Below are 27,173 nucleotides of genomic sequence, written 5' to 3'. Positions count from 1 at the left end.
TGCACTTTCCTAGCACAAGGTTCCCACGCTACCAGAAATCAGGGAAAAAGTCGGGAGAAATGATAATTTTTTTCCTGACCATGAAAAGTCCTTGAATTTTGCAAATATTGACGAAAGTATTAGGACATTAGAGATATTACAGTCTGTATTCAGTTTGATATTATGATGGCTTGAATTGGGACATTAGAGATATTGCAGTCTATATTCAGTTTGATATTACGATGGCTAGTTTTAATTGATAAATAAGATTTCTTCAAAATGAAGATCATTAATTTTCTTTTCTTCTTGGTATAGGTTAAAGAGGAGGATAGACAAAAAGGACTGTGTACTCAGCTGAAAGCATTTGGGTTATGCAGGTAATTAATACATTTTACATTCTTTATCTGTATCAACAGTTTTTATATAGTAAAGATGTCCCTGTTTACAGTCAGTTCTATTGTATTCAGTGTGTTAAATCAACAAAATATCTATAATATTTAATATTTTGGTGTTTTTTTGTATAGTCTGAAGTTATGACATTTAGTCTCTTGCAGTTTTTTGCAGTGACCACATTCCATGTTTGATTCACAATTGTTTAAAAATTGGGTCATCGCTTTAATCTTCTTGTGCCACCAAAGTTGACTTGTAGATGCATAGTTACATGAATATTTACAGAACTGCCAACTCTCATGATTTGACTGAAGCCTTATCGAAATGTCTTTTAATATACGGACTTGCAGAATAAAACCAAATTGCAGATTTATACACAACTCAAGACCAGAAGTCCTCTCAGACTGGTATACTCTTTGATTACCTATGTAAAAATGCTATGTACATCAATGTCTGACTCTGTCTTTCTCTCTCTCTCACCAACAGAACTAGAATCCAAATCATGTAAACAACGTTATTCTAAGGATCATGAAACACGGGCATCCTGACGGTTACTCTGGAGTTGGGAGAACCTTCCCCCCAACATATATGAGAAATTTGCTTTAGGCAGGTTGATCCCAGCCCTACTATTCCCCTTATTCTAATATTTTCCTGACCTGGGAACGTCACAAGGATTGTACTGGAGTTATCCCAATATAAACCCTACTTAAGAGCTGGGGTGCTCCAATTTAATGACCTGGGGTGATCCCAAGATCTATACTGGCATTAACCCAGTATCCCAGTATAATTCCTACTTTTGAGCTGGGTTTCTCCCAGAAGTTGCCTAAGGCAGATTGATTCCAGGCTTACTATACATTTAATTCTAATATTCTCCTGACTTGGGGTGATCCCAGGGTCTGTACTTCAGTAACCCCATCTGAATCCCTAATCTAAATATGGGATGATCCCAGAGGTTGAAAGACAACAATGATCCCCTAATCATGACATGTTTGAAAACCATGGTGTAATCAATTACCAAATAAGTAGGTAAAAGAGTATCCAAATTTGGGGTAAAACAAAGGCCAAAAAAGTTTGATATTTTGAGGGGGAAAAGAATGTTATTTAGCTTATGTAAGCAGTCTTGTATGAATGTTGTTTAGCTTATGTAAGTAGTTTTGTATGAATTTTATTTAATGTATGTAAGCAGTCTTGTATGAATGTTGTTTAGCTTATGTAAGCAGTCTTGTATGAATGTTGTTTAGCTTATGTAAGCAGTCTTGTATGAATATTGTTTAGCTTGCATACTCAGGTTTTTAAAAAAAAAATTATTTTGCTTACATGCTAAAGATCGTGATTCTAGTAATTATGTCTACATCCAGACTGATGTCACACTGTGGATATCGACATCTTCTGATACCAGAAGTTGATTACCCTGCATATTCTAACTGGATTCCTAATGAAGGAGAACTAAAGGTCAGTTCTAGTTATGTACCCTACTTTGTCAACCTCGGTTTCACCAATTCTACTTTTTTTAGGTCAGTATTGAACCCTAGATAGATTACTTCATGTAAATTGTAAAGAAATAAATCAGTCAGTAATCACAAGTTTCTTTATTCCATGATGTATTGAAATAAAGCATCGGTCAATAATCACAAGTTAACGCTAATGTGATAAATGTTGTCCATGTAATTTGTGATAGGTATTTTTGACACGACACCTGGACAGAGTGTAGGTCAGATTGCAAAGCAACTTAGCCTGTGGATTGATAACATCTTTCCATCCACTCATCTTTTAGCCTACCAGTCTGTCTGGTTTGCACCAGCACATAGATTATTCATTAGTTTCAAAGATAGCAGTCATGTAACTTGATGTAGATGTATTAAGATGGCTCGTTTAGCATATTTATGGTAATACTACTTGTGATCACATGACTGAACTTGCTTTAGCAGGGCAAGACAATTTATTTGTTAATTTCACTGTTTGATCCTATCAACATGGTTGGCTGGTTATGTTCTTTAAAGTTTGTTGAGGTGGATTATACTGTATGTGTGCATAAGTAATTCCAAAAGGATTAAAGACAATTGATTTTGGTTGAGTTACTAAAGAGCTCAGTCAGAATAAAACAATAAACATTCCTTTGATTCACCCTGCAGGGTATGTTTTGCTTGAGAGCTTAAAGTTGCTGAAATGGATTAGAGTTTATATTATATATGATCCAAAGTAATTTGCACCAGATTAAAGATGCAAATTGATTTTAGTTGGACTACCTTGCATGTGACGCCTTTGCACAGGAGGGCTTTTCTCCTGAGTTTAAGGGTATATCCCATCTGTCCCATTGCTCACTGAAATTGACTGTGTACACAAATTCATTAGTGACAAATTTTTTCCATTTGTTTTGTAATTGCATTGTGGTAATACTGCCTGTGATCATGTGACTGAACTGGCTTAGGCAGTACTTTCAAAAGTGCATGCATATGTGATGTGTTCTTTCTGTAAAACTGATTTTAAAGTCTGTTATGGGGACAAGAATGACATCATGCATCATGCAGAACCCCAACCTCATAAAAAGCACATTAACCATGGCAACAAATATTCCATCATTGAAATCCATTTTCTTGGAATCTGTATCAGATGTGGATAGAGTCAGATGTACCAAGACATTATTTGCCAACCTTTTAGCTGAGCATATTATCTTGTGAGTGACCATCTGACCAGCGATCACATGATTTTTAGGTAAAATACGCACTGACAAATTAGGATTAAGTCACAAAGGGTATGATGGTTTAAAATGTGTGTTTGTGTTTCACGTGAAAATTTTTACTGATATTAAAACAGTATTAGAATTAGAACCAAACAGTACCAGTCTTGAGCAGTTCTGTCAGGCAATCAGCAACCTGAATCTACCCATAGGCTGGAGATGATTTAAACTTAATGATGGAAACAATAGAGTTGTACTGTCACTATCACATTTCAATGCAGACACTAAAAAGGACATTGTCCTTTCTATGGAAAAAGTCCTTGAATTTTGCAAATATTTCTTTCATGTCGACTTTAGAGGTAACCTGGATCCAGTAACAGTACACCATCTCCCAAGTTATAAGATCAATAATGATGAGGACTTCCACATATATAAACTTTATATTACACAGAAATAATTAATCCTCAGTTTTGCATCTCCAGATAAATCTTTCTTGCATATACTCTTATATTATGGCTGGTTTTTACAGTATTAACAATCTTTTGGACAACATCAATTCATTCTTCTGATGTCTGTATAAAGTCAAACATAGTAGGAACACAGATGTAACACAGAGATAACCTGGTGTTAGGAATCTATTTTCCTAAACTAAGTAACATACAATAAATAACCAACAACTTTTGTAAAATTCAACAAATAATTTATTTCTATTAAAATAAAAAATGAAACTTCAAAAGGAACTTTAAGTATTGTGAATTAAATTCTAAGTAATCCTAAAAGTTCTATTACAAGTCTAATAATGAATTCCAGTGGTATTCCAAATTAATTTAAATCTCGAATGTGCTGATGTGCAAATAGTCTTTAATGTGCTGATGTGCTAACAATTTTGATGCGTGACAGTGATGTAATCCAGAATACCTTTAAATAAATTCAGAATAATCCCCCAAAGTGATTTAGTCAGAAATGTATCAATGAACACTTTGTAATGTCATTAAATGATTTAAATAAATATCTCCTGTCAGATAATAACTGAACACAACTAAAAAACTGATTCCATCATGTTAAGATAGGATTGAATAATTATTATCTAAACAACCGTAATATAAAAACCTATGATGATAAGAGGACCAGGATGAGGGTCAAAAGTCCATTTCCAGAGCATTCTGTGTTGTAAACAAGTCAGGTCTTTTAGTTAAATTATTTTTGTAAAGAACAGGACAAATATCCAGTTGCAGTTGTCCAAGAATTTCCAAGGGGGAAACTAATTTCCTGAACTCGGATCAAAGTAAACTTGTTTACAAAAACAATGACATTAGTCAGGTAGACCCAAACTCCTACCCACAAGTATGGACAAAGGTCAATCACACAGTTCATATTAAATATACATAATAATAATAATTATAATGAGGACTTTGTAGAGCACCTAATCTTTAGAAGCTCTAAGCACTTTACAACATTAGACAACACTTATAAGATAAAAAACATGTAATAATATTATTACAAAAACAAACACCATGAAATTAGAAAAAACATTAAAAATAAAAAACATGCTGAGAATATTTCAGGTAGGAAACATTATTAGATCTTTAAGTTTGTTCTTGCAGTCGTAATAAGTGAGTTTTGAGAGCCCTCTTGAATGTGATCACTGTGTCTTTGTGTCTAAGTTCAGTGGGCAATTCATTCGACGTTGCTGGGCCTTGGTATGCAAAAGAACGCTGTCCATATGACTTTGTTTTCATAGTGGGAATAATGAGTATACGATTGTCAGAAGAGGAGCGTAAGTATCTTACTGGTGTGTACACATGGGTGAAATCAGATAGGTATGTTGGACTAGAGTCCGACAGTGAAATGAAGCACAGAGAACAAATTTTGTGTTTGATTCTGGATCGAATGGATAACCAGTGTAGGGTACAGAGCAATGGGGAGGTGTGCTCTGATCGTGGTACTCAAAGTATGATCCGAGCAGCTGTGTTTTGAACTTTCTGAAGTTTCTGGAGTAGATATTGAGATGAACCAGACAGAATTGAGTTACAATAGTGCAGTCTTGAAAGTACTAATGAACACACAAGTGTTTTAGTGGCATCAGCTGAAAGATATTTGCGAACTGAGCTGATGCGCCTCAGCTCAAGATATGCAGCCTTGCATATGTTCATGACATGTTGGTGCAATGTGAGAGTTCTGTCCAGAGTAACACCTAGGTTTCGTACTGATTGTGTGAATTTAATGTTGGCGTTGCTGATATTTATTGTTTGAGGTAAAGGATGTGAATGAGAAAGTCTTTGTGTTGTGATCAGAATGGCCTCAGTTTTATCATCATTCATCTGCAGCTTGTTACATGTCATCCATGATTTCACATCAGAAATGCACCTCTCTACACCTTGGATGGTAGCATCAACTTTAGTTGGGTGGCTAGATTTGTATATTTGGGTGTCATCAGCGTACAATTGGTGAGACACTGGATGATGATCTATGACACTTGAGAGCAGCTGAGTGTACAGAATGAAGAGAACAGGTCCAAGAACAGACCCCTGTGGAACACCACAACATAGATCAACTGGGCTGGAATGTATTCCATTTGCAAATTCAATTTGTGCCCTGTTGACCAAGTAGGCCTTGAACCACAGTAAGGCTGTATCATGAATGCCAAATACATGCTGGAGATGGTGAAGTAATATATCATGGTCTATTATGATGTAACACATATATAACATGGATGTTAGATGGAAATAATAATTTCAGTGAATTTACATAAGTATACAGTAGCATAGGGATATATCAAATTAGGGATGCAATTCTTGTGATTCATGTAGGTTTGTATAAGTCTTTTACTCACATTTTTCAGGTCCATGTTTTATATGTGGTGAATGCTAATCATTATTTTGTACGCATCCTTGAACATCGGACCACAGGAAATTCCAGTTTAGGGCAGACAAATCTGTCAGCTACTTTTGGACGATTACAATGGGAGATGAGCTTCTACTATGCCAAGGAGGCAAACTGGAAGCAAGAAGGTAAGAGATGCTGACCCTGAATCATTTAAGTATCTCAGAAATGTGTGTTCAGATGCATTTAAAAGGAATTTAAAATATATGTTCAGATGCATTTAAAAGGAATTTAAAATGTGTTTTAGATGCATTTAAAAGGAATTTGTAATGTGTGTTCAGATGCCATTAAAAGGAATTTGAAATGTGTGTTCCGATGCATTTAAAAGGAATTTGAAATGTGTGTTCAGATGCAATTAAAAGGAATTTAAAATGTGTGTTCAGATGCATTTAAAAGGAATTAGATATGTGTGTTCAGATGCATTTAAAAGGAATTTGAAATATGTGTTCAGATGCATTTAAAAGGAATTTGAAATATGTATTAAGATGCATTTAAAAGGAATTTGAAATATGTGTTCAGATGCATTTAAAAGTAATTTGAAATGTGTTCCGATGCGTTTAAAAGGAATTTGAAATGTGTGTTCAGATGCAATTAAAAGGAATTTGAAATGTGTGTTCAGATGCATTTAAAAGGAATTTGAAATGTGTGTTCAGATGCATTTAAAAGGAATTTGAAATGTGCTTCAGATGAATTTAAAAGGAATTTGAAATGTGTTCAGATGCATTTAAAAGGAATTTGAAATGAGTTTCAGATATATTTTAGCATTTATATCAACTGTATTATTCATAGTCTCAAGATTCAAGATTTTTTTTGTAAACTCATCCATGTTTCATATATGTGCATTCAAAAATGCATCTGAAAATGCATTTTGAAATGTTTGTGAGAGACAACACAGAGGAAACAACTTGAATAAAATCATAATTTGTATGGTTTATCATTTAGTACTTGTGGCAAGCAGTATTTGTCATTTGCTGTTAAGTACTCATTCTTTCATTATGTTTTTACTCGATATTTGTTCTGCATTCATTTGATATTCATGCACTGTTTATCATTCTGTTTGAATTTCAAAGGGTAGTTAAATATTTCTTAATTTGTATGTGAATATGAAAATGATGTTATAACAAAAGGATGAAATTTATTATAGACATTATAATATTTTGGGTTGTTTGTTCTACTTTTCATCTTTTTAATGAGATTTACGTGTAAAGAAAAGAAATTAAAATAAATACTATGAAACTGTGTGTAAAAATGATTGAGAGCAGAAGAGATATGTGTGTGTGTAAAAATGAGAGCAAAAGAGATGTGTGTGTGTGTGTGTGTGTAAAAATGAGAGAGCAGGGAGGTGTGTGTGTGTAAAAATGAGTGAGCAGAAGAGATGTGTATGTGTAAAAATGAGTGAGAGCAGGAGAGATTGTGTGTGTGTTTGTGTGTTTGAAAATGAGTGAGAGTGGGAGAGATATATGTGTGTGTGTGTGTTTGTAAAAATGAGTGAGAGTGGGAGAGATATATGTGTGTACGTGGTTGTAAAAATGAGTGAGAGTGGGAGAGATAAATGTGTGTGTTTGTAAAAATGAGTGAGAGTGGGAGAGATGTGTGTGTGTGTGTTTGTAAAAATGAGTGAGAGCGGGAAAGATAAGTGTGTTTGTAAAAATGAGTGAGAGTGGGAGAGATATATATATGTGTGTTTGTGTTTGTAAAAATGAGTGAGAGCAGGAGAGATAAGTGTGTGTGTGTGTTTGTAAAAATGAATGAGAGTGGGAGAGATATATATTTGTGTGTTTGTGTGTGTTTGTAAAAATGAGTGAGAGCAGGAGAGATATATATGTGAGTGTCTGTGTGTATAAGAGAGAGAGAGAGAGAGAGAGAGAGAGAGAGAGAGATTGTTCAATAGAAATATCCTGTGAATTACAAAACTTATTTTTATTTTGACAGTTGAACCAGACACTGGAAGTCTGTGTTCTTACATGTCTGAAGAAGGAATCTTTTTCAGGTAAATTAGTTGAGATTATTTTATAGACTTACAAATGTTATGGACAATGAAGAAATTAGTTTACTAGTGAATGAATCAGTGATTTAGTTTATCAAATAGACAATCATAGTATTCAGTATACAACACTATCTCCAGCTTAGATGTATACTTGTTGCCTGTAACTCACCATTGTGTTTTTTTCATGTTGCATGTCTTTAATCTTAATTGCTTTGTCCAACTGATACTGTGTTGTAATATTACATGTCTGAAGTTTGCCCAGGTATGCAAGGGTTTCCTTTCTTGCCTGTAATGGCAGCATAATAATATTTCTCCTACACGAGTCACTGTATTCACCATTGTTATTGTGTAACTATGCCCACAGCTTGTACCTATATATATATATATATATATATATATATATATATATATATATATATATATATATATATGCTAGTGTTTTCTTTATTGTATCATAAGGAGAAAGTTGCACCATCTTAACATTGTTGATTTGATTTTTGTATTCATCATATCTCGTTAAAGCGTACTATGATTTGATTCCAGGGTCAGGGTCATTGGCCCCACAGAGATAGACGAGACGTGCAGAGTTATCACCCTTGTAAGTAGCCATGATAAAGTGAATAGCAATACGTATGGCTGTCTGTCATTGTAAGATAGCTTTTATCTCATTTCTTGATTGTGATAACTGTTTTCAAATATCAGTATTGGAACTCTTTTTTTTTAATCCCAAATCTATGAAGTGAATACATTTTTTATTGGATAATTGCTTATCATTGACTTTTTAGGATTATTTAAATATTTAGTTGCAGAATAAGAATCACTGTGACCTGTTTTAGCTGTTAGGCAGATAGTAACAGTATTTCTATAAACCTTATAGGATTTATGATAAAAGTAATTAATGCAATGATGAAAAAAGACAAGATTAGTATTATAGAGAAACAATTGTATAAAGAAAAAAAACCCAAGAATATAACAAGTACTTAAGACCATTTGTGGTGTAGATAAGCTTAAAACTGAAAACATATTGGCAAAATTATTTATGACCATACATATATTCAGTGTGTTTTCCTTCAAACCATGACTGTTGGCATTAGTGTAGATTTGCCTACTGGAAATTTCAGGTTCAATATATTGATATCGGAAAGGAAGCAAGAGTGCCAGCTGCCAAACTATTCTACATGCCAACCCACCTCAAAGATATTCCTCCTCAGGTAATTATCAAATACTGAATTAATGTCATTCTATGCGTGTTACAAGGTTGTTAGTAAATTCATTTGTAGTTTATAACCCATAAATATGTTGAACTTGTCTTGAAAAGTGCAGAATAACTTTAAAATTAACAGTGGATGTGCCACAATGAAATGGAAATACAGTAAGAAAAATAGTATTGGCCATTGAATGAAAAAGGTAAATAATGTGGGCTTTTCTACTTGTTACACTAAAGTTTCAAGGACATTTGAAGTTAATCGGACATGGAAATAAATTGTACATGAATGCAAAGAAGAAACTAGTTTTCCTTTAAAGTAGTCACAAGTGGCAGCCATCATTGTTTTGCTTAATACAAATACAGAGGTTGAATTTAGCTTTTGTTTTTATTACTTACATTTGTTGCAAGTGGAAATGAAAGTTGGGTTATAAAATCCTGTTTCTTCTGGATTCTTTTTCAAACCAGTTATACTATAATATTGAGTTTGGATACGAGAAGGAACTTAAATTGTAAATTGTTGTTTTTGTCATTATTTTAAATAAAAATTTTAAAAGATATATGTACAATTGAATTATCTGTCTTGATTACGACTGAGGTGTGATATGTTCACATGTCCAAGTTTGTATGTTTGGACCATGCAAGGTTTCTGAACAGTCTTCCTCAGCATTCAGCTGTTCTACACAGCAGCAACAAATTTCTAGCAGAGCAGGTCATGAGCAGAAACACTGTAAGAGAGTACACCTAAATGAGCGATTTCTAAAAATGTGAATAAAATTATTGGAATTGAAAGAGATAGCTTGCTTCCCAGTGAAAACAATGGATTTGCCCAGGTCTTTCAGTATTAGGCTATATGTCAAACAGCGTAGCTTGTGGGTAAAGGCATCAGTGCCAAGAAAGCTTTGTTCAAGGTTTTGAATTATGCATGTGCTGCGGTTACATACTTTTTGCTCATGATTTGCTAAACTAAAAAAGGATGCAAGAACTTAAACCCCACTAACTTCTGTAACATGCATTTTGTGAGTGTGCAAGCTTTTGGTCCTGAAATAATAAAGTTTACAGTTAAATTATTATGCAGCCCTGGCATATCATGGGCAGTAAAAGGAAGAATTAGTGGCAGAAATTGCTGATAATACAAAACGTTTACGTTTTAGGTGTAATTAGGAACATATGGTACCTGTACTTTTGTGTTTGTGTGAGTCCTTAGATATCTCCTTAACTTAATGTTAAAGTTTTGTACTTTCCATTTATTTTAGTACCATTTTATCCCACTCTCGTTTTATTTGGAGCTATGGGGCGGGCTTGATATGCAGGCCATGGACATGTTCTTGGGTACATTTTTTTGTATAATTTTTTGTGGGGATTCTGCTTTGATAAGGCTTTTAAAAAGAAGTCAACTCCTGTTGGAAGGTCATCTCATCGTGCATCAGAATTTTACCATTTTATCCCATCACATGAATGTCACTCCTGTTATAGGAATATTTTGCATCACAGCAGGGTTTTCCTTATAAGAGGTCACTCCTCTGATAAGCTCATTTTGTTTCATAGAAGGGTTTTCCTTGTCTCCTTTTAAGGTCACTGTGCTTCACAGAAGGGTTGCCCTTGTTTCCTTTTAGGGTCATCATGCTTCACAGAAGGGTTGTCCTTGTTTCCTTATAGGGTCATCATGCTTCACAGAAGGGTGTTCCTTATGTCATTGTAGGGTCATTGTGCTTCACAGAAGGGTTGTCCTTGTTTTCTTTTAGGGTCATCATGCTTCACAGAAGGGTGTTCCTTATGTCATTGCAGGGTCATCATGCTTCACAGAAGGGTGTTCCTTATGTCATTGTAGGGTCATTGTGCTTCACAGAAGGGTTGTCCTTGTTTCCTTATAGGGTCATCATGCTTCACAGAAGGGTGTTCCTTATGTCATTGTAGGGTCATTGTGCTTCACAGAAGGGTTGTCCTTGTTTTCTTTTAGGGTCATCATGCTTCACAGAAGGGTGTTCCTTATGTCATTGTAGGGTCATTGTGCTTCACAGAAGGGTGTTCCTTGTGTCATTGTAGGGTCATCATGCTTCACAGAAGGGTGTTCCTTATATCATTGTAGGGTCATCATGCTTCACAGAAGGGTTGTCCTTGTTTTCTTTTAGGGTCATCATGCTTCACAGAAGGGTGTTCCTTATGTCATTGCATAGTCATCATGCTTCACAGAAGGGTGTTCCTTATGTCATTGTAGGGTCATCATGCTTCACAGAAGGGTGTTCCTTATATCATTGTAGGGTCATCATGCTTCACAGAAGGGTGTTCCTTATGTCATTGTAGGGTCATTGTGCTTCACAGAAGGGTGTTCCTTGTGTCATTGTAGGGTCATCATGCTTCACAGAAGGGTGTTCCTTATATCATTGTAGGGTCATCATGCTTCACAGAAGGGTTGTCCTTGTTTTCTTTTAGGGTCATCATGCTTCACAGAAGGGTGTTCCTTATGTCATTGCATAGTCATCATGCTTCACAGAAGGGTGTTCCTTATGTCATTGTAGGGTCATCATGCTTCACAGAAGGGTGTTCCTTATATCATTGTAGGGTCATCATGCTTCACAGAAGGGTGTTCCTTATGTCATTGTAGGGTCGTCATGCTTCATAGAAGGGTGTTCCTTGTGTCCCTGTAGGGTCATTATGCTTCACATAAAGGTTTTTCTTATGTCCATCATGCTTTCTAAATTCATGGTGTTTGTTTTCTAATTTCTTGGTCTTTGTTTTTGTAATCATATTATTTTATGTTTTTTATCTTATAGGTGTTGTCTAATGTAAAGCGCTTAGGGCTTCTAAAGATTAGGTGCTATACAAAGTCCTCATTATTATTATTATTATTATCATGCTTCACAGAAGAGTTGTCCTCATTGGAGGTCACTTCTTTTATAGGGTTATTTTACATCACAGAAGGGTTGTCTTCATGTTAGGTCACTCATATAGGGCTCTTTTGCATCACGGAAGGGTTGTCTCCACATTAGGTCACTCCTCTTATAGGGCTATTTTGCATCACAGAAGGGTTTGCATCATGAGAGGGGACCATTTGTAATTGTATGTCACTTTTATTGGTGTGTCAGCCCAATTTGGACAACTGCGATTTGTGGAGAGAAGGGTTCACTTCAGGACACTGGGGTAACATTTTCTTTGTAATTTCCAGGCAGTGGAGGTGTTTGTATGCCGAATACAGCCTATGGATAAAGACACAGAGTGGACTAGCAAGGCAAGTTATAATTTATTGTTACAATATTTTTCCTGTCTGTAAAATTTAAAATCAATTTATGAAAGTTTTGTTGTGCAAGTTCTCACAACTTAAACTAATAACTTGGATGGTTTAGGTTGGGGACACCACACTACTTGGAGAAAACCTAATGACTTGCACAGCCAACCTTTAATCATTTCACATATAAACTGGGGCATTGAACCAATGTATGATGCAGTCAATCTTTAATCATTTCACATATAAACTGGGGCACTGAACCAATGTGTGATGCAGACAGTTTAATTGGTGTATCAGCCAGATTCCTATCTGCATTCCTAAAGGACAATATTGATTTCAGTTGGTGGATTATAACCTCCCTCACAGCTTGGGCATTTCTAGCTGTCAACACGGTAGATTTTATCCCTTCACCTTGAAAAAAGTCATAAAAAATGCTTTTTTTATAGATCTGTACTAGGTAGAATGTAGATTGTTATGATGTCAATCTGTCTATCTGTCAGTCTTTTGATGCTTATGTCTGTATGTCTATGCAGACCACATGTTTGAATGACAATACTTCCTTCTTTAGTCATCATAGATTTATTTACTGACATAGGGTAGCAATTAAAACTTCAACATATAAAACAAAGATTCAAGTACAAATACAGGCAAGAATTACAATTAAGACAATAAAATAGAAATTTCACACAATTTATACCTGATGCAAAATCATCCATAATTGTAAATTATGTACAATTCTTACCAGAACTATGACTTCTTTGTGGTATTTACTTATAATTCTTGTGAAAGAAATACAAAAGTTGTTGTTATTGTTGTTGTTCTAGGGTTTAACGCCATTTTTCGGCACAAGATAGGCTATACATGGCGGCCAGTATAACTGGTGGAGGAAGAACCCTGGAAAACCCAGGGAAGAACCACCAACCCACGAGAAGCTACTGGCAGGCTTTCCCAAGTACCCACGCTAGCCAAGCCTTGGACTTGAACCCACACAGAGGTGAGATGGCAGCGATCCAGAACGGTGAGTGCTTTAGACCACTCAGCCACTCAGGGCCCCAAATACAAAAGTAGATGTAAATATATATTCTACAAGTGCTACATACTGGAGAGAGTTTTGCAACTGCTGTCCATGAAGACTTCTGACTGTGTTGAGAGAAAAGAGGATAGGGCGGGATTAGTAATGTGCTCCAACATACAATGCATATGCCAACATGCAGTACACATGCTGTCATGTTGAATAGATACTTTCACTCAATCTACTTACTTACACATACATATACATGCTTCATGAGACGATCTCCACAAACATATTTTACTGCTCTGTAAACATAAAATGGCAAGACGACGCAGAGAACAAGTATAACATTTTTGCTCAATATAACACTGGCTACATCTTTATACCTATTACCTTTTACTATTCGGCACAATAAATTTAGTTTTACACTATCTACCTTTACCAAAGGTTGTGAACAGATTGCACTTGAGAATGATACCTTTTTGGTTGAGGTTCATTAGGTCAAAATGATTGAAAATTTGAAAATTGTTGCTGCACATCAGCTTCAGTTTGTACAACATGTTTTAAACAAACTTCATTCATTGCCCTTTATTGAGTCAAGGAAGACACTTATTGATTTTAAGATCAGTAGGTCAGATGTCAAGGTCATTGTTACCACAAATAGAAAAAGTCTGCACAAAAATTTCATTTCTGCACCTTATAATTGACCAAAAATTGATATATCGCATGCACTATAGGCAGACATACACCAGTTGATTTTAGACCCAATAGGTCAAAGGTCAAGCCACATTGACTTAAGAAAGAAAACTGATTTCTAACAGTGATTTTAATTTATACAACAGCTTAGACCTTAACATAATGTGGATTTAAGCTTAAAGCATCTCAAACACTAATGCGGTTCTCTATCACCTGAGATACCCAATCCCAATATCCGAGGCAATTCCTTTGCAAATGACTTCAAAATTTTTGGAATGTTGATGGTATAAAGACCATATGTTTGATCAGGGAAAAATGACCTATGTATTGACACACTACTGGTTTATGTCATATATTGGGTAACATAATCCCTTGTAAATTGTGTATTTCCTATTTTCCAGGCTGACCACTACATCTCCGAGGCAGTTGGTAACCAGACCTTAGAGGGCAACATTGTTCTAAGGTATGTGTTGATTGTGCATAATTAACACCCAGTCATTTAGACCAAGGTCTTTCTTTACATAAAGGGTCAGAAATTGGGCTTTACACTGTTTGTTACACTTGTGATTTTAAGTGAACAACATATACACTAATCAACTTGTGTACTTACTTCCTGACACAAACAGTTTATACTGGATGACAGTACCCAAGTTTTACTATTACCTATGAGTTCCCCAAACCTCTACTGACTCTTACTGGACATCCCCCCCCCAATTTTTTTTAAACACAGCCATATATTAGGGAAATTTAATGTGTCATTTTTGGTTCCAGATTTGCCATTGCTTCAGTTTGGTATTATCTTCCCTGTTGAGCCAGGTTTATCTTGAACTATTTATCTAAATGATTTGCTTTTCTTTCACAAAACTAGACTATAGAATCTCACCCAAAACAGTGTTTTGTGCCACTTTACTGTTTTAAAAATTAATTATTAATTGACAACAAGTATACTAACTACCTTGAAAATCGATACCATCCAGCTGGGAGGCATTTACAGTCAAGTCCAGTGGTAAAGTTTTATTTGATCAGGTCCTCAAACAAGTGTTTTAAGGTTGATAATAAAGAATGTTGCTATTATTTTTTAAAATTAGGGCCCAGGATACACCTATTTTGTTCTAAGGGTCAGATATGTGCTGACACACCACCACATGATGTTGTTGAAATTACAGTGAGGAAGTGATGTAATGTCTATGATACAGACAGTGTGACAATTGTCTAGTTATAGGGTAAGCTCCCTTACTACTTTTGTCATGCAATGTCTATGATACAGACACTGTGACAATTGTCTAGTTATAGGGTAAGCTCCCTTACTACTTTTGTCATGCAATGTCTATGATACAGACACTGTGACAATTGTCTAGTTATAGGGTAAGCTCCCTTACTACTTTTGTCATGTAATGTGTATGATACAGACACTGTGACAATTGTCTAGTTATAGGGTAAGCTCCCTTACTACTTTTGTCATGCAATGTCTATGATACAGACACTGTGACGATTGTCTAGTTATAGGGTAAGCTCCCTTACTACTTTTGTCATGCAATGTCTATGATACAGACACTGTGACAATTGTCTAGTTATAGGGTAAGCTCCCTTACTACTTTTGTCATGTAATGTCTATGATACAGACACTGACAATTGTCTAGTTATAGGGTAAGCTCCCTTACTACTTTTGTCATGTAATGTCTATGATACAGACACTGTGACAATTGTCTAGTTATAGGGTAAGCTCCCTTACTACTTTTGTCATGTAATGTCTATGATACAGACACTGTGACAATTGTCTAGTTATAGGGTAAGCTCCCTTACTACTTTTGTCATGTAATGTCTATGATACAGACAGTGTGACAATTGTCTAGTTATAGGGTAAGCTCCCTTACTACGTTTGTCATGTAATGTCTATGATACAGACACTGTGACAATTGTCTAGTTATAGGGTAAGCTCCCTTGCTACTTTTGTCATGTAATGTCTATGATACAGACACTGTGACAATTGTCTAGTTATAGGGTAAGCTCCCTTACTACTTTTGTCATGTAATGTCTATGATACAGACAGTGTGACAATTGTCTAGTTATAGGGTAAGCTCCCTTACTACTTTTGTCATGCAATGTCTATGATACAGACACTGTGACAATTGTCTAGTTATAGGGTAAGCTCCCTTACTACTTTTGTCATGTAATGTCTATGATACAGACAGTGTGACAATTGTCTAGTTATTGGGTAAGCTCCCTTACTACTTTTGTCATGTAATGTCTATGATACAGACACTGACAATTGTCTAGTTATAGGGTAAGCTCCCTTACTACTTTTGTCATGTAATGTCTATGATACAGACACTGACAATTGTCTAGTTATAGGGTAAGCTCCCTTACTACTTTTGTCATGTAATGTCTATGATACAGACAGTGTGACAATTGTCTAGTTATAGGGTAAGCTCCCTTACTACTTTTGTCATGTAATGTCTATGATACAGACACTGTGACAATTGTCTAGTTATAGGGTAAGCTCCCTTACTACTTTTGTCATGTAATGTCTATGATACAGACACTGACAATTGTCTAGTTATAGGGTAAGCTCCCTTACTACTTTTGTCATGTAATGTCTATGATACAGACAGTGTGACAATTGTCTAGTTATAGGGTAAGCTCCCTTACTACTTTTGTCATGTAATGTCTATGATACAGACAGTGTGACAATTGTCTAGTTATAGGGTAAGCTCCCTTACTACTTTTGTCATGTAATGTCTATGATACAGACACTGTGACAATTGTCTAGTTATAGGGTAAGCTCCCTTACTACTTTTGTCATGTAATGTCTATGATACAGACAGTGTGACAATTGTCTAGTTATAGGGTAAGCTCCCTTACTACTTTTGTCATGTAATGTCTATGATACAGACACTGTGACAATTGTCTAGTTATAGGGTAAGCTCCCTTACTACTTTTGTCATGTAATGTCTATGATACAGACACTGACAATTGTCTAGTTATAGGGTAAGCTCCCTTACTACTTTTGTCATGTAATGTCTATGATACAGACAGTGTGACAATTGTCTAGTTATAGGGTAAGCTCCCTTACTACTTTTGTCATGTAATGTCTATGATACAGACACTGTGACAATTGTCTAATTATAGGGTAAGCTCCCTTACTACTTTTGTCATGTAATGTCTATGATACAGACAGTGTGACAATTGTCTAGTTATAGGGTAAGCTCCCTTACTACTTTTGTCATGTAATGTCTATGATACAGACACTGACAATTGTCTAGTTATAGGGTAAGCTCCCTTACTACTTTTGTCATGTAATGTCTATGATACAGACACTGTGACAATTGTCTAATTATAGGGTAAGCTCCCTTACTACTTTTGTCATGTAATGTCTATGATACAGACACTGTGACAATTGTCTAGTTATAGGGTAAGCTCCCTTACTACTTTTGTCATGCAATGTCTATGATACAGACACTGTGACAATTGTCTAGTTATAGGGTAAGCTCCCTTACTACTTTTATCATGTAATGTCTATGATACAGACACTGTGACAATTGTCTAGTTATTGGGTAAGCTCCCTTACTACTTTTGTCATGTAATGTCTATGATACAGACACTGACAATTGTCTAGTTATAGGGTAAGCTCCCTTACTACTTTTGTCATGTAATGTCTATGATGCAGACACTGACAATTGTCTAGTTATAGGGTAAGCTCCCTTACTACTTTTGTCATGTAATGTCTATGATACAGACACTGACAATTGTCTAGTTATAGGGTAAGCTCCCTTACTACTTTTGTCATGTAATGTCTATGATACAGACACTGCAACAATTGTCCATTTAGAGGCTAAACTCTCAAATCATTCTTGTCATGTAATGTATGTGATTTTCCAATCTGAGGGTCATGACATAGAAACGGTTTCCAGTCATCAGCCAGTGTCCAGTCATCAGCATAACACTGGCATTAGTATTTAAAAATGGTTTCCAGTCATTAGCCAGTGTCCAGTCATCAGCACAACACTGGCATTAGTATTTAAAAATGTGATTTTCCAATCTGAGGGTCATGACATAGAAACGGTTTCCAGTCATTAGCCAGTGTCCAGTCATCGGCATAACACTGGCATTAGTATTTAAAAACGGTTTCCAGTCATTAGCCAGTGTCCAGTCATCAGCATAACACTGGCATTAGTATTTAAAAATGCACAACATTTGCACAGGTAAAATAGTGTCAATTCCTCTTATCAGATTCACTAAGAAAAGTATTTGCAGGTAGGTGATATTTTTTTTACATTGTTAAATATCAATTGCCATCTGAGGGTCAGTACATAGAAACAGTGCCTATTGCAAACTCTTCATAAAATATTATTGACATGAATATAGAAAAATTAATAATATTTTCAAAGGTAAAATCTGTAAATTCCTCTTGTCAGTTTCACTGAGAAAACTGTTTGTAGGTGAGTGAATGTTTTTCGCCATGACTCAATTATTAAGTGCACATCTGAATTCTGACAGAAAGACTTGAAGTGATTTGTGTCAGGTTGTAAATCTCTTTTGATTTCCCACTGTGTCGTATACTTTTTTTGACTTTATAAATTTCTTTCCTATCATTGTAAAATTGTTTAAAAACATTTGGGGTTTTATTGGTCATTAATACATAGAAGTCACAATTATTCCACTGTTCTTACTCTATGTTACACTGAGGTTACAAATTAAGACACAAAAGTCACAATCATGTCCACTGTTCTTACTCTGTGTTACAGTGAGGTTACAAATTAAGACAAAAGTTACAATCATGTCCACTGTTCTTACTCTATGTTACACTGAGGTTACAAATTAAGACACAAAAGTTACAATCATGTCCACTGTTCTTACTCTATGTTACACTGAGGTTACAAATTAAGACACAAAAGTCACAATCATGTCCACTGTTCTTTATGTTACACTGAGGTTACAAATTAAGCCACAAAAGTTACAACCATGTCCACTGTTCTTACTTTGTTACACTGATTTTACAAATTAAGACACAAAAGTTACAATCATATTTACTGTTCTTACCTTGATTATGTAATAATGCAGTTATCATGTATCCAGGAGACATGGCTTTTAGGACAGCCTTAATTATTCCCTTTTTTCATATACAGGGTTGGTAATACAGTGTGGTTTGACCCCCTGGTTCAACGGATGGTGTTGCAAGAGAGTGGATCTATAACCAATCATTTTATCATCCATCTGGAACTTCTGAGAAATGGACTGGCCATTGAAAATCCACAGGTATCATTCACTTGCTTTCAGAAATAACTTTTCTCATGTGTAAAATATAAAGCAAGGTCATGCTTGAACAGGACTCTTTTCCCATAGAAAATTTTGTTGCATTAATTAGAATACCACACATGAAAATGCCACCTTTGCTAATCGTCATCAAATAGCCCACACATTAAAACACCACCCTTGCTTATCACCATTAAATAACCCACACATTAGAACACCACCCTTGCTTATCATCATTAAATAGCCCACACTTTAGAACATCACCTTTGCTTATTGTCATGAAATAGCCCACACATTAGAAGACCTTTCTTGCTTATCATCATCAAACAAACCACAAATTAGAAAACCACCCTTGCTTATTGCCATCAAATAACCCAGATTGGATTTCCAGTCTATTCAATCCCTTCTTCATGTTGCAACCCTTGCCAACCAAATATACTATTGTTTTTATACCAGTTGCCTCTTGTATAACATTGTAACATAGATAATCCATTGTGAGGAATGTAGATGTAATGAAAATTGACATCATAATTTAGTGACAATATAGATTACAGTGTACAGTATAAACAGTACATAAAGACTGTTCAGGAGACCCTCTAGAAAAGCGTTTGATAAGCAAGTCTTTTTATTCATTGGCAAATATGAATTATATAGAAATGGCACCTGCGGAACATGGTCTTTTTATTCCTTATAATCACTCTTGTGCTGTAGTAGGTTAGAGTGTTTCATTATGATGTTCATATTTCATTATGATATGCACAATATTTCATTATGATAATCATGATATTTCATTATGATATTTCATTTTCCAGCACTTGGATCACTTGTATAAGCTGTGTAAAGGAAAGATTGATGTTCCCAAAAGTCTGCTTCAGAAGTCTAGTCTGGGGTAGGTGTATCTTTTATTTGAATGCATATTCCCAAATTTCACTTCCAAAAGTGTAATCTGTGGCAATTGTGCCTTTTTTTTTAATGGACATCCCCAAAAGACTAGTCTGGGGTAAGTGTACCTTTTATTTGAATAGACATCCCCATAAAGACTAGTCTGGGGCAAGTGTACCTTATTTTTGAATGGAAATCGCCAAAAGACTAGTCTGGGGTAAGTGTACCTTTTATTTGAATGGACATCCCCTAAAGACTAGTCTGTGGTAAGTGTGACATTTATTTGAATCAAAATCACCAAAGGACTGCTTCAGTAGTCTAGTCTGTGGTAAGTGTCTTTTATTTGAATGGACATCCCCTAAAGACTAGTCTGGTTTAAGTGTATCTTTTATTTGAATGGACATACCCCAAAAAGACTAGTCTGGGGGTAAGTGTGCCTTTTATTTGAATGGACATTCCCAAAAGACTGCTTCAAAAGTCTAGTCTGGGGTAAGTGTACCTTTTATTTGAATGGACATCCCCAAAAGACTAGTCTTTATTAAGTGTGCCTTTTATTTGAATGGACATCCCCAAAAGACTAGTCTGGGGTAAGTGTACCTTTTATTTGAATGGGCATCCACAAAAGACTGCTTCAGAAGTCTCGTCTGGAGTAAGTGTACCTTTTATTTGAATGGACATCCCCAAAAGACTAGTCTGGGGTAAGTGTACCTTTTATTTGAATGGGAATCCCCAAAAGACTGCTTCAAAAGTCTAGTCTAGGGTAAGCGTACCTTTGATTTGGACAAATGCAGATGGAGTTTCAAATATATAGATTAGGTTTGTAAATCAAGTTTCCAAATTATGATTATAATGCAAACATGTTATGCCCTTCTTTTTTCAGGAGGGTGTGTGTGATTTATAACAGAAAAGTTAAATTCTAGGTCTTTGTGTGAACTCCTACATAACCACAACAACACTGACATTAAATAAAAACAAGCCAAATTTCCATGTTTAAAATCTGTTGGATGATGACAACATATATGCTGAAGTAGTTACAGCCTTTGATGCTGTCAGTAGTTCTATAGGGAATGTGAAGGTATAGCAAGTGAAGTGTCGTTAGTTTTCATCTTTGCTCTCACTAGAGCTGGATGGCAGTGTTGTTAAAACTTCCCTGCTGGATTCTCTGAGTGAATCCAGGCTAGAACTGAGTTGTTCTTGATGACCATAATGTTAATGTTGTCAGAGCTGTATCATGTAAATGTTGAAGGGATGTTTATGCCTTCATTGCCATTGAAGGCACCTCTGAAGGTCCTCCAGGAGCATGTTAATAGATGTATACTGTAAAGGTCCTCCAGGAGCATGTTAATACATGTATACTGTAAAGATCCTCCAAGGGCATGTTAATATATGCATACTGTAAAGGTCCTCCAAGGGCATGTTAATATATGTATACCATGAAGGTCCTCCAGGGGCATGTTAATATATGCATACTGTGAAGGTCCTCCAAGTGCATGTTAATACATGTATACTATGAAGGTCCTCCAAGTGTATGTTAATATATGCATACTGTGAAGGTCCTCCAAGTGCATGTTAATACATGTATACTATGAAGGTCCTCCAAGTGTATGTTAATATATGCATACTGTGAAGGTCCTCCAAGTGCATGTTAATACATGTACACTATGAAGGTCCTCCAAGTGTATGTTAATATAGGTACACCTGTGAAGGTCTTTCAACAACATTTTAATATATGTACACCTGTGAGGGTCTTCCAAGAGCATTTTAATATATGTACACCTGTGAAGGTCCTCCAAGGGCATGTTTACACCTGTGAAGGTCTTCCAAGAGCATGTTAATATATGTACACCTGTGAAGGTCCTCCAAGGGCATGTTAATATAGGTACACCTATGAAGGTTCTCCAAAGGCATGTTAATACATGTTCATTTTTATCCTTGCAGTTCGTACAATTATTTCCTGTTATTTAGTCAGTGTTTGTGTTGCATGCTGTTCATTTAGCAGTCTCACTTATTAATAATTGAATTTAAAAAGTTTATGTTGCATGTTAAGGAGTAAATTTTTATACATTGTATGAGTACACATGATGGTTTTATTAGACTATAGAGCTTAATTCATTGGTTTGAGTGCTTAATTGTGTATTATGCTAGGGTGAATAATATTTCAAGAAAAATAAAAGTAAATTGTAATCATTTTTCAAATCTAGATGTATACCTATGGTAAATTTGACACCAGCAAACTTGCTTAAATCAACATCTGGCATCTTGAACCCTATTTTCAAGCACGTGTACATAATTAATTTGCATCATTAATTCTTTAAGGTATTAGGAAATTTGCTTTATTTCCAGGATCTTGAGAAATCTTATATCAACTGACATTCTGCCCGAGTGTGATGATTATTATGATGTGTATGTGCCACAGGTAGACACCCCTGATCTCTTATTTGTTCAGAGAAAACAAACCTTGCAAAGGTAAGTTCCATAGAAACTAGCAATTATTCACTTAATAATAACATGGAGGATACAGATTATCACTTGTTGTGATTACATTTACAAAACTATGGACAGAGCTCAAATAATTGTATGAAAATGATTCCACGTACACAAACACAGTTAAGATGAAATTACGTTTAATACAAAAATGATTCCACTTATACAAACAGTTAAATGAAGTGCCATTTAATACAGAAATGATTCCACTTATTCCGACATGGTTAAAATGAAATGCCATTTAATACAGAAATGAGTCCACTTATACAAACAGTTAAATGAAGTGCCATTTAATACAAAAACACTTTTGGTTTCTTTGATCCAAATTATTTGTTTTTTAATGCCTTTAATATAAATACTTCTTTTATTTACTTGATTCTTTACCTTTAATGTTGACAATCCTTATAGGTGAATTATCTTTTCTTGTTTTTCATGGAAAGTAAATGGGATAATTATTTATAGTTAATGTGAAATGTTTACTAAAAGCAGTTTAGCATGTTCATTGTTAATTCCTTTTCAAGTTTTGCTTGGAGAAAGAAAATAAGGTGACATAATGGATGACATCATCTTGAATTTAAATAAAATGGTGATTACAATAATCTTGATGTACAGTTACTGACCCAGACATGGTCAGTCTGCAATAATGTTTGTTTTCAGGTTGTCATGGTGATTACAATAATCTTGATGTACAGTTACTGGCCCAGACATGGTCAGTCTGCAGTACTGTTTGTTTTCAGGTCAACTTGGTGATTACAAGAATCTTGATGTACAGTTACTGGCCCAGACATGGTCAGTCAGTAATAATGTTTGTTTTCAGGTCGTCATGGTGATTACAATAATCTTGATGTACAGTTACTGGCCCAGACATGGTCAGTCTGCAATAATGTTTGTTTTCAGGTCTTCGAAACCATTAGTTTCAAGAAATGGCTAATGTATACTATGACAGTTGTGTAAAGTTACATGACTAAATTGTCACTAAGTGACTGTTTTAAAGGTTAATAACTAATACTGGATATAGGATCATCCTATACATCCAGTGTTGACACAGATTGCAAAATATATAATATTCATTAAAGCATGTATTGAAAAGTTGTTTTTTCTTTTAAATCTATCTGCCTGTCTATCTGTTCTCACTCATTAGATTGAAACTTCTTTTGATACAAAACTGATTCTTAAAACCATAAATCTCAAAGGTCATACTTGCTCAAAACATTAAGTGTGTGCTATTATGTCTTGAGGGTGAGCTATGAATCTAAAAGGTTAAAGGTCAAGGTCAAAGCAACCCCAAAATGAGAAAGTGGATTCTACATGATAAACTGTGTCATAAGAATTTTGTCTTTAAAAAAATATTCTTAAATGTTGTTTTACACTGGGAAAGGAGGGAAGCAACCTGTAGCTTTTGAGTTTTAGAGATCAAGGTCAAGGTGACTCAAAATGAAATATATTTTTTACCTGGTTGTACACAGGCATCAATCTTCATCAATGGGTGTCACATTGTGCAAGAGGTAAGCTAATGTCACAAACGAAGGATATGTGATTAGTGAAAGAATAAATGTTGTGCATAAAAATTTATAAAAATGTTACACAAAGAGCAAACAAAATATATATGATCATGTTTTTTTTTTCATCAGACACAATCTTTGTATGACAATATGTATTCATAATGCTGCTCAAAATTTTTTCTTTTTCCAGTGATATTTGAACTTGGTCATATAGCAGTGTCTCTCGCTTTTCAGTTTGATAGCTCATATACCATATTTATCAGATGATATATGCATGTATAGATCATATACCATATTTATCAGATGATATACCCATGTATAGATCATATACCATATTTATCAGATGATATACCCATGTATAGATCATATACCATATTTATCAGATGATATACCCGTGTATAGATCATATACCGTATTTATCGGATGATACACCCATGTATAGATCATATACCGTATTTATTGGATGATACACCCATGTATAGCTCATATACCGTATTTATCAGATGATATACCCATGTATAGATCATATACCGTATTTATCAGATGATATACCCATGTATAGATCATATACCATATTTATTGGATGATACACCCATGTATAGCTCATATACCATATTTATCGGATGATACACCCATGTATAGATCATATACCGTATTTATCAGATGATATACCCATGTATAGATCATATACCGTATTTATCAGATGATACACCCATGTATAGATCATATACCGTATTTATCAGATGATACACCCATGTACGGCTCATATACCATATTTATCAGATGATATACACATGTATAGATCATATACCATATTTATCGCATGATATACCCATGTATAGCTCATATACCATATTTATCGGATGATACACCCATGTATAGATCATATACCATATTTATCAGATGATACACCCATGAATGGCTCGTATACCATATTTATCAGATGATATACCCATGTATAGCTCATATACCATATTTATCAGATGATATACCTATGTATAGATCATATACCATATTTATCGGATGATACACCCATGTATAGATCATATACCATATTTATCGGATGATATACCCATGTATAGATCATATACCATATTTATCGGATGATATACCCATGTACGGCTCATATACCATATTTATCAGATGATATACCCGTGTTAAGATCATATACCATATTTATCAGATGATACACCCATGTATAGATCATATACCATATTTATCAGATGATATACCCATGCATAGATCATATACCATATTTATCAGATGATACACCCATGTATAGATCATATACCATATTTATCAGATGATATACCTATGTATAGATCATATACCATATTTATCAGATGATACACCCATGCATAGATCATATACCATATTTATCAGATGATACACCCATGTATAGATCATATACCATATTTATCGGATGATATACCCATGTACGGCTCATATACCATATTTATCAGATGATATACCCGTGTTAAGATCATATACCGTATTTATCAGATGATACACCCATGTATAGCTCATATACCGTATTTATCGGATGATATACACATGTATAGATTATATATTTATTGGATGATACACCCATGTATAGATCATATACCATATTTATCGGATGATATACCCATGTATAGCTCATATACCATATTTATCAGATGATATACCCATGTATAGATCATATACCATATTTATCAGATGATATACCTGTGTATAGATTATATACCGTATTTATCAGATGATATACCCATGTATAGATTATATATTTATTGGATGATACACCCATGTATAGATCATATACCATATTTATCAGATGATATACCTGTGTATAGATTATATACCGTATTTATCAGATGATATACCCATGTATAGCACATATACCATATTTATCGGATGATATACCCATGTATAGATTATATATTTATTGGATGATACACCCATGTATAGATCATATACCATATTTATCAGATGATACACCCATGTATAGATCATATACCATATTTATCAGATGATATACCCATGTATAGCTCATATACCATATTTATCGGATAATATACCCATGTATAGATTATATATTTATTGGATGATACACCCATGCATAGATCATATACCATATTTATCGGATGATATACCCATGTATAGCTCATATACCATATTTATCAGATGATATACCCATGTATAGATCATATACCGTATTTATCAGATGATATACCCGTGTATAGATTATATACCGTATTTATCAGATGATACACCCATGTATAGATCATATACCATATTTATCAGATGATATACCCATGTATAGCTCATATACCATATTTATCGGATAATATACCCATGTATAGATTATATATTTATTGGATGATACACCCATGCATAGATCATATACCATATTTATCGGATGATATACCCATGTATAGCTCATATTCCATATTTATCAGATGATATACCCATGTATAGATCATATTCCATATTTATCAGATGATATACCCATGTATAGATCATATACCGTATTTATCAGATGATATACCCGTGTATAGATTATATACCGTATTTATCGGATGATATACCCATGTATAGATCATATACCATATTTATCAGATGATATACCCATGTATAGATTATATACCGTATTTATCAGATGATATACACATGTATAGATTATATACCGTATTTATCAGATGATATACCCATGTATAGATCATATACCGTATTTATCAGATGATATACCCATGTATAGATCATATACCGTATTTATCAGATGATATACCCATGTATAGATCATATACCGTATTTATCAGATGATATACACATGTATAGATTATATACCGTATTTATCAGATGATATACCCATGTATAGCACATATACCGTATTTATCAGATGATATACCCATGTATAGATCATATACCGTATTTATCAGATGATATACCCATGTATAGATCATATACCATATTTATCAGATGATATACCCATGTATAGATCATATACCGTATTTATCAG

General features: G+C 34.7%; 1 protein-coding gene across 9 annotated transcripts in view; it reads left to right on the top strand.

Annotated features, from left to right (window-relative positions):
• Positions 1 to 27,173, top strand: part of LOC149785854 (uncharacterized) — a 305,885-nt gene that overhangs the window by 147,209 nt on the left and 131,503 nt on the right. For all 9 annotated transcript variants that reach the window (XR_016425467.1, XM_089979816.1, XM_089979814.1 and 6 more), the window contains 11 exons: positions 295 to 356; positions 1,728 to 1,821; positions 5,889 to 6,057; positions 7,862 to 7,919; positions 8,460 to 8,514; positions 9,038 to 9,127; positions 12,287 to 12,349; positions 14,456 to 14,517; positions 19,181 to 19,310; positions 20,120 to 20,196; positions 22,533 to 22,655. Coding sequence is in view for 8 of the 9 variants with exons in the window: in XM_089979816.1 (XP_089835942.1) it covers positions 295 to 356; positions 1,728 to 1,821; positions 5,889 to 6,057; positions 7,862 to 7,919; positions 8,460 to 8,514; positions 9,038 to 9,127; positions 12,287 to 12,349; positions 14,456 to 14,517; positions 19,181 to 19,310; positions 20,120 to 20,196; positions 22,533 to 22,655 (983 nt within the window). In the remaining variant the exon portion in view is untranslated. The remainder of the gene's footprint in view (positions 1 to 294; positions 357 to 1,727; positions 1,822 to 5,888; positions 6,058 to 7,861; positions 7,920 to 8,459; positions 8,515 to 9,037; positions 9,128 to 12,286; positions 12,350 to 14,455; positions 14,518 to 19,180; positions 19,311 to 20,119; positions 20,197 to 22,532; positions 22,656 to 27,173) is intronic.

This window comes from Sinohyriopsis cumingii, chromosome 13 (assembly GCF_028554795.1).
Source record: "Sinohyriopsis cumingii isolate HCF-2022 chromosome 13, ASM2855479v2, whole genome shotgun sequence".
In the NCBI taxonomy this organism is placed as follows: Eukaryota; Metazoa; Mollusca; class Bivalvia; order Unionida; family Unionidae; genus Sinohyriopsis; species Sinohyriopsis cumingii.
The sequence above is the reverse complement of the archived record's forward strand: the minus strand, read 5'-3'. Positions and strand labels throughout refer to the sequence as shown.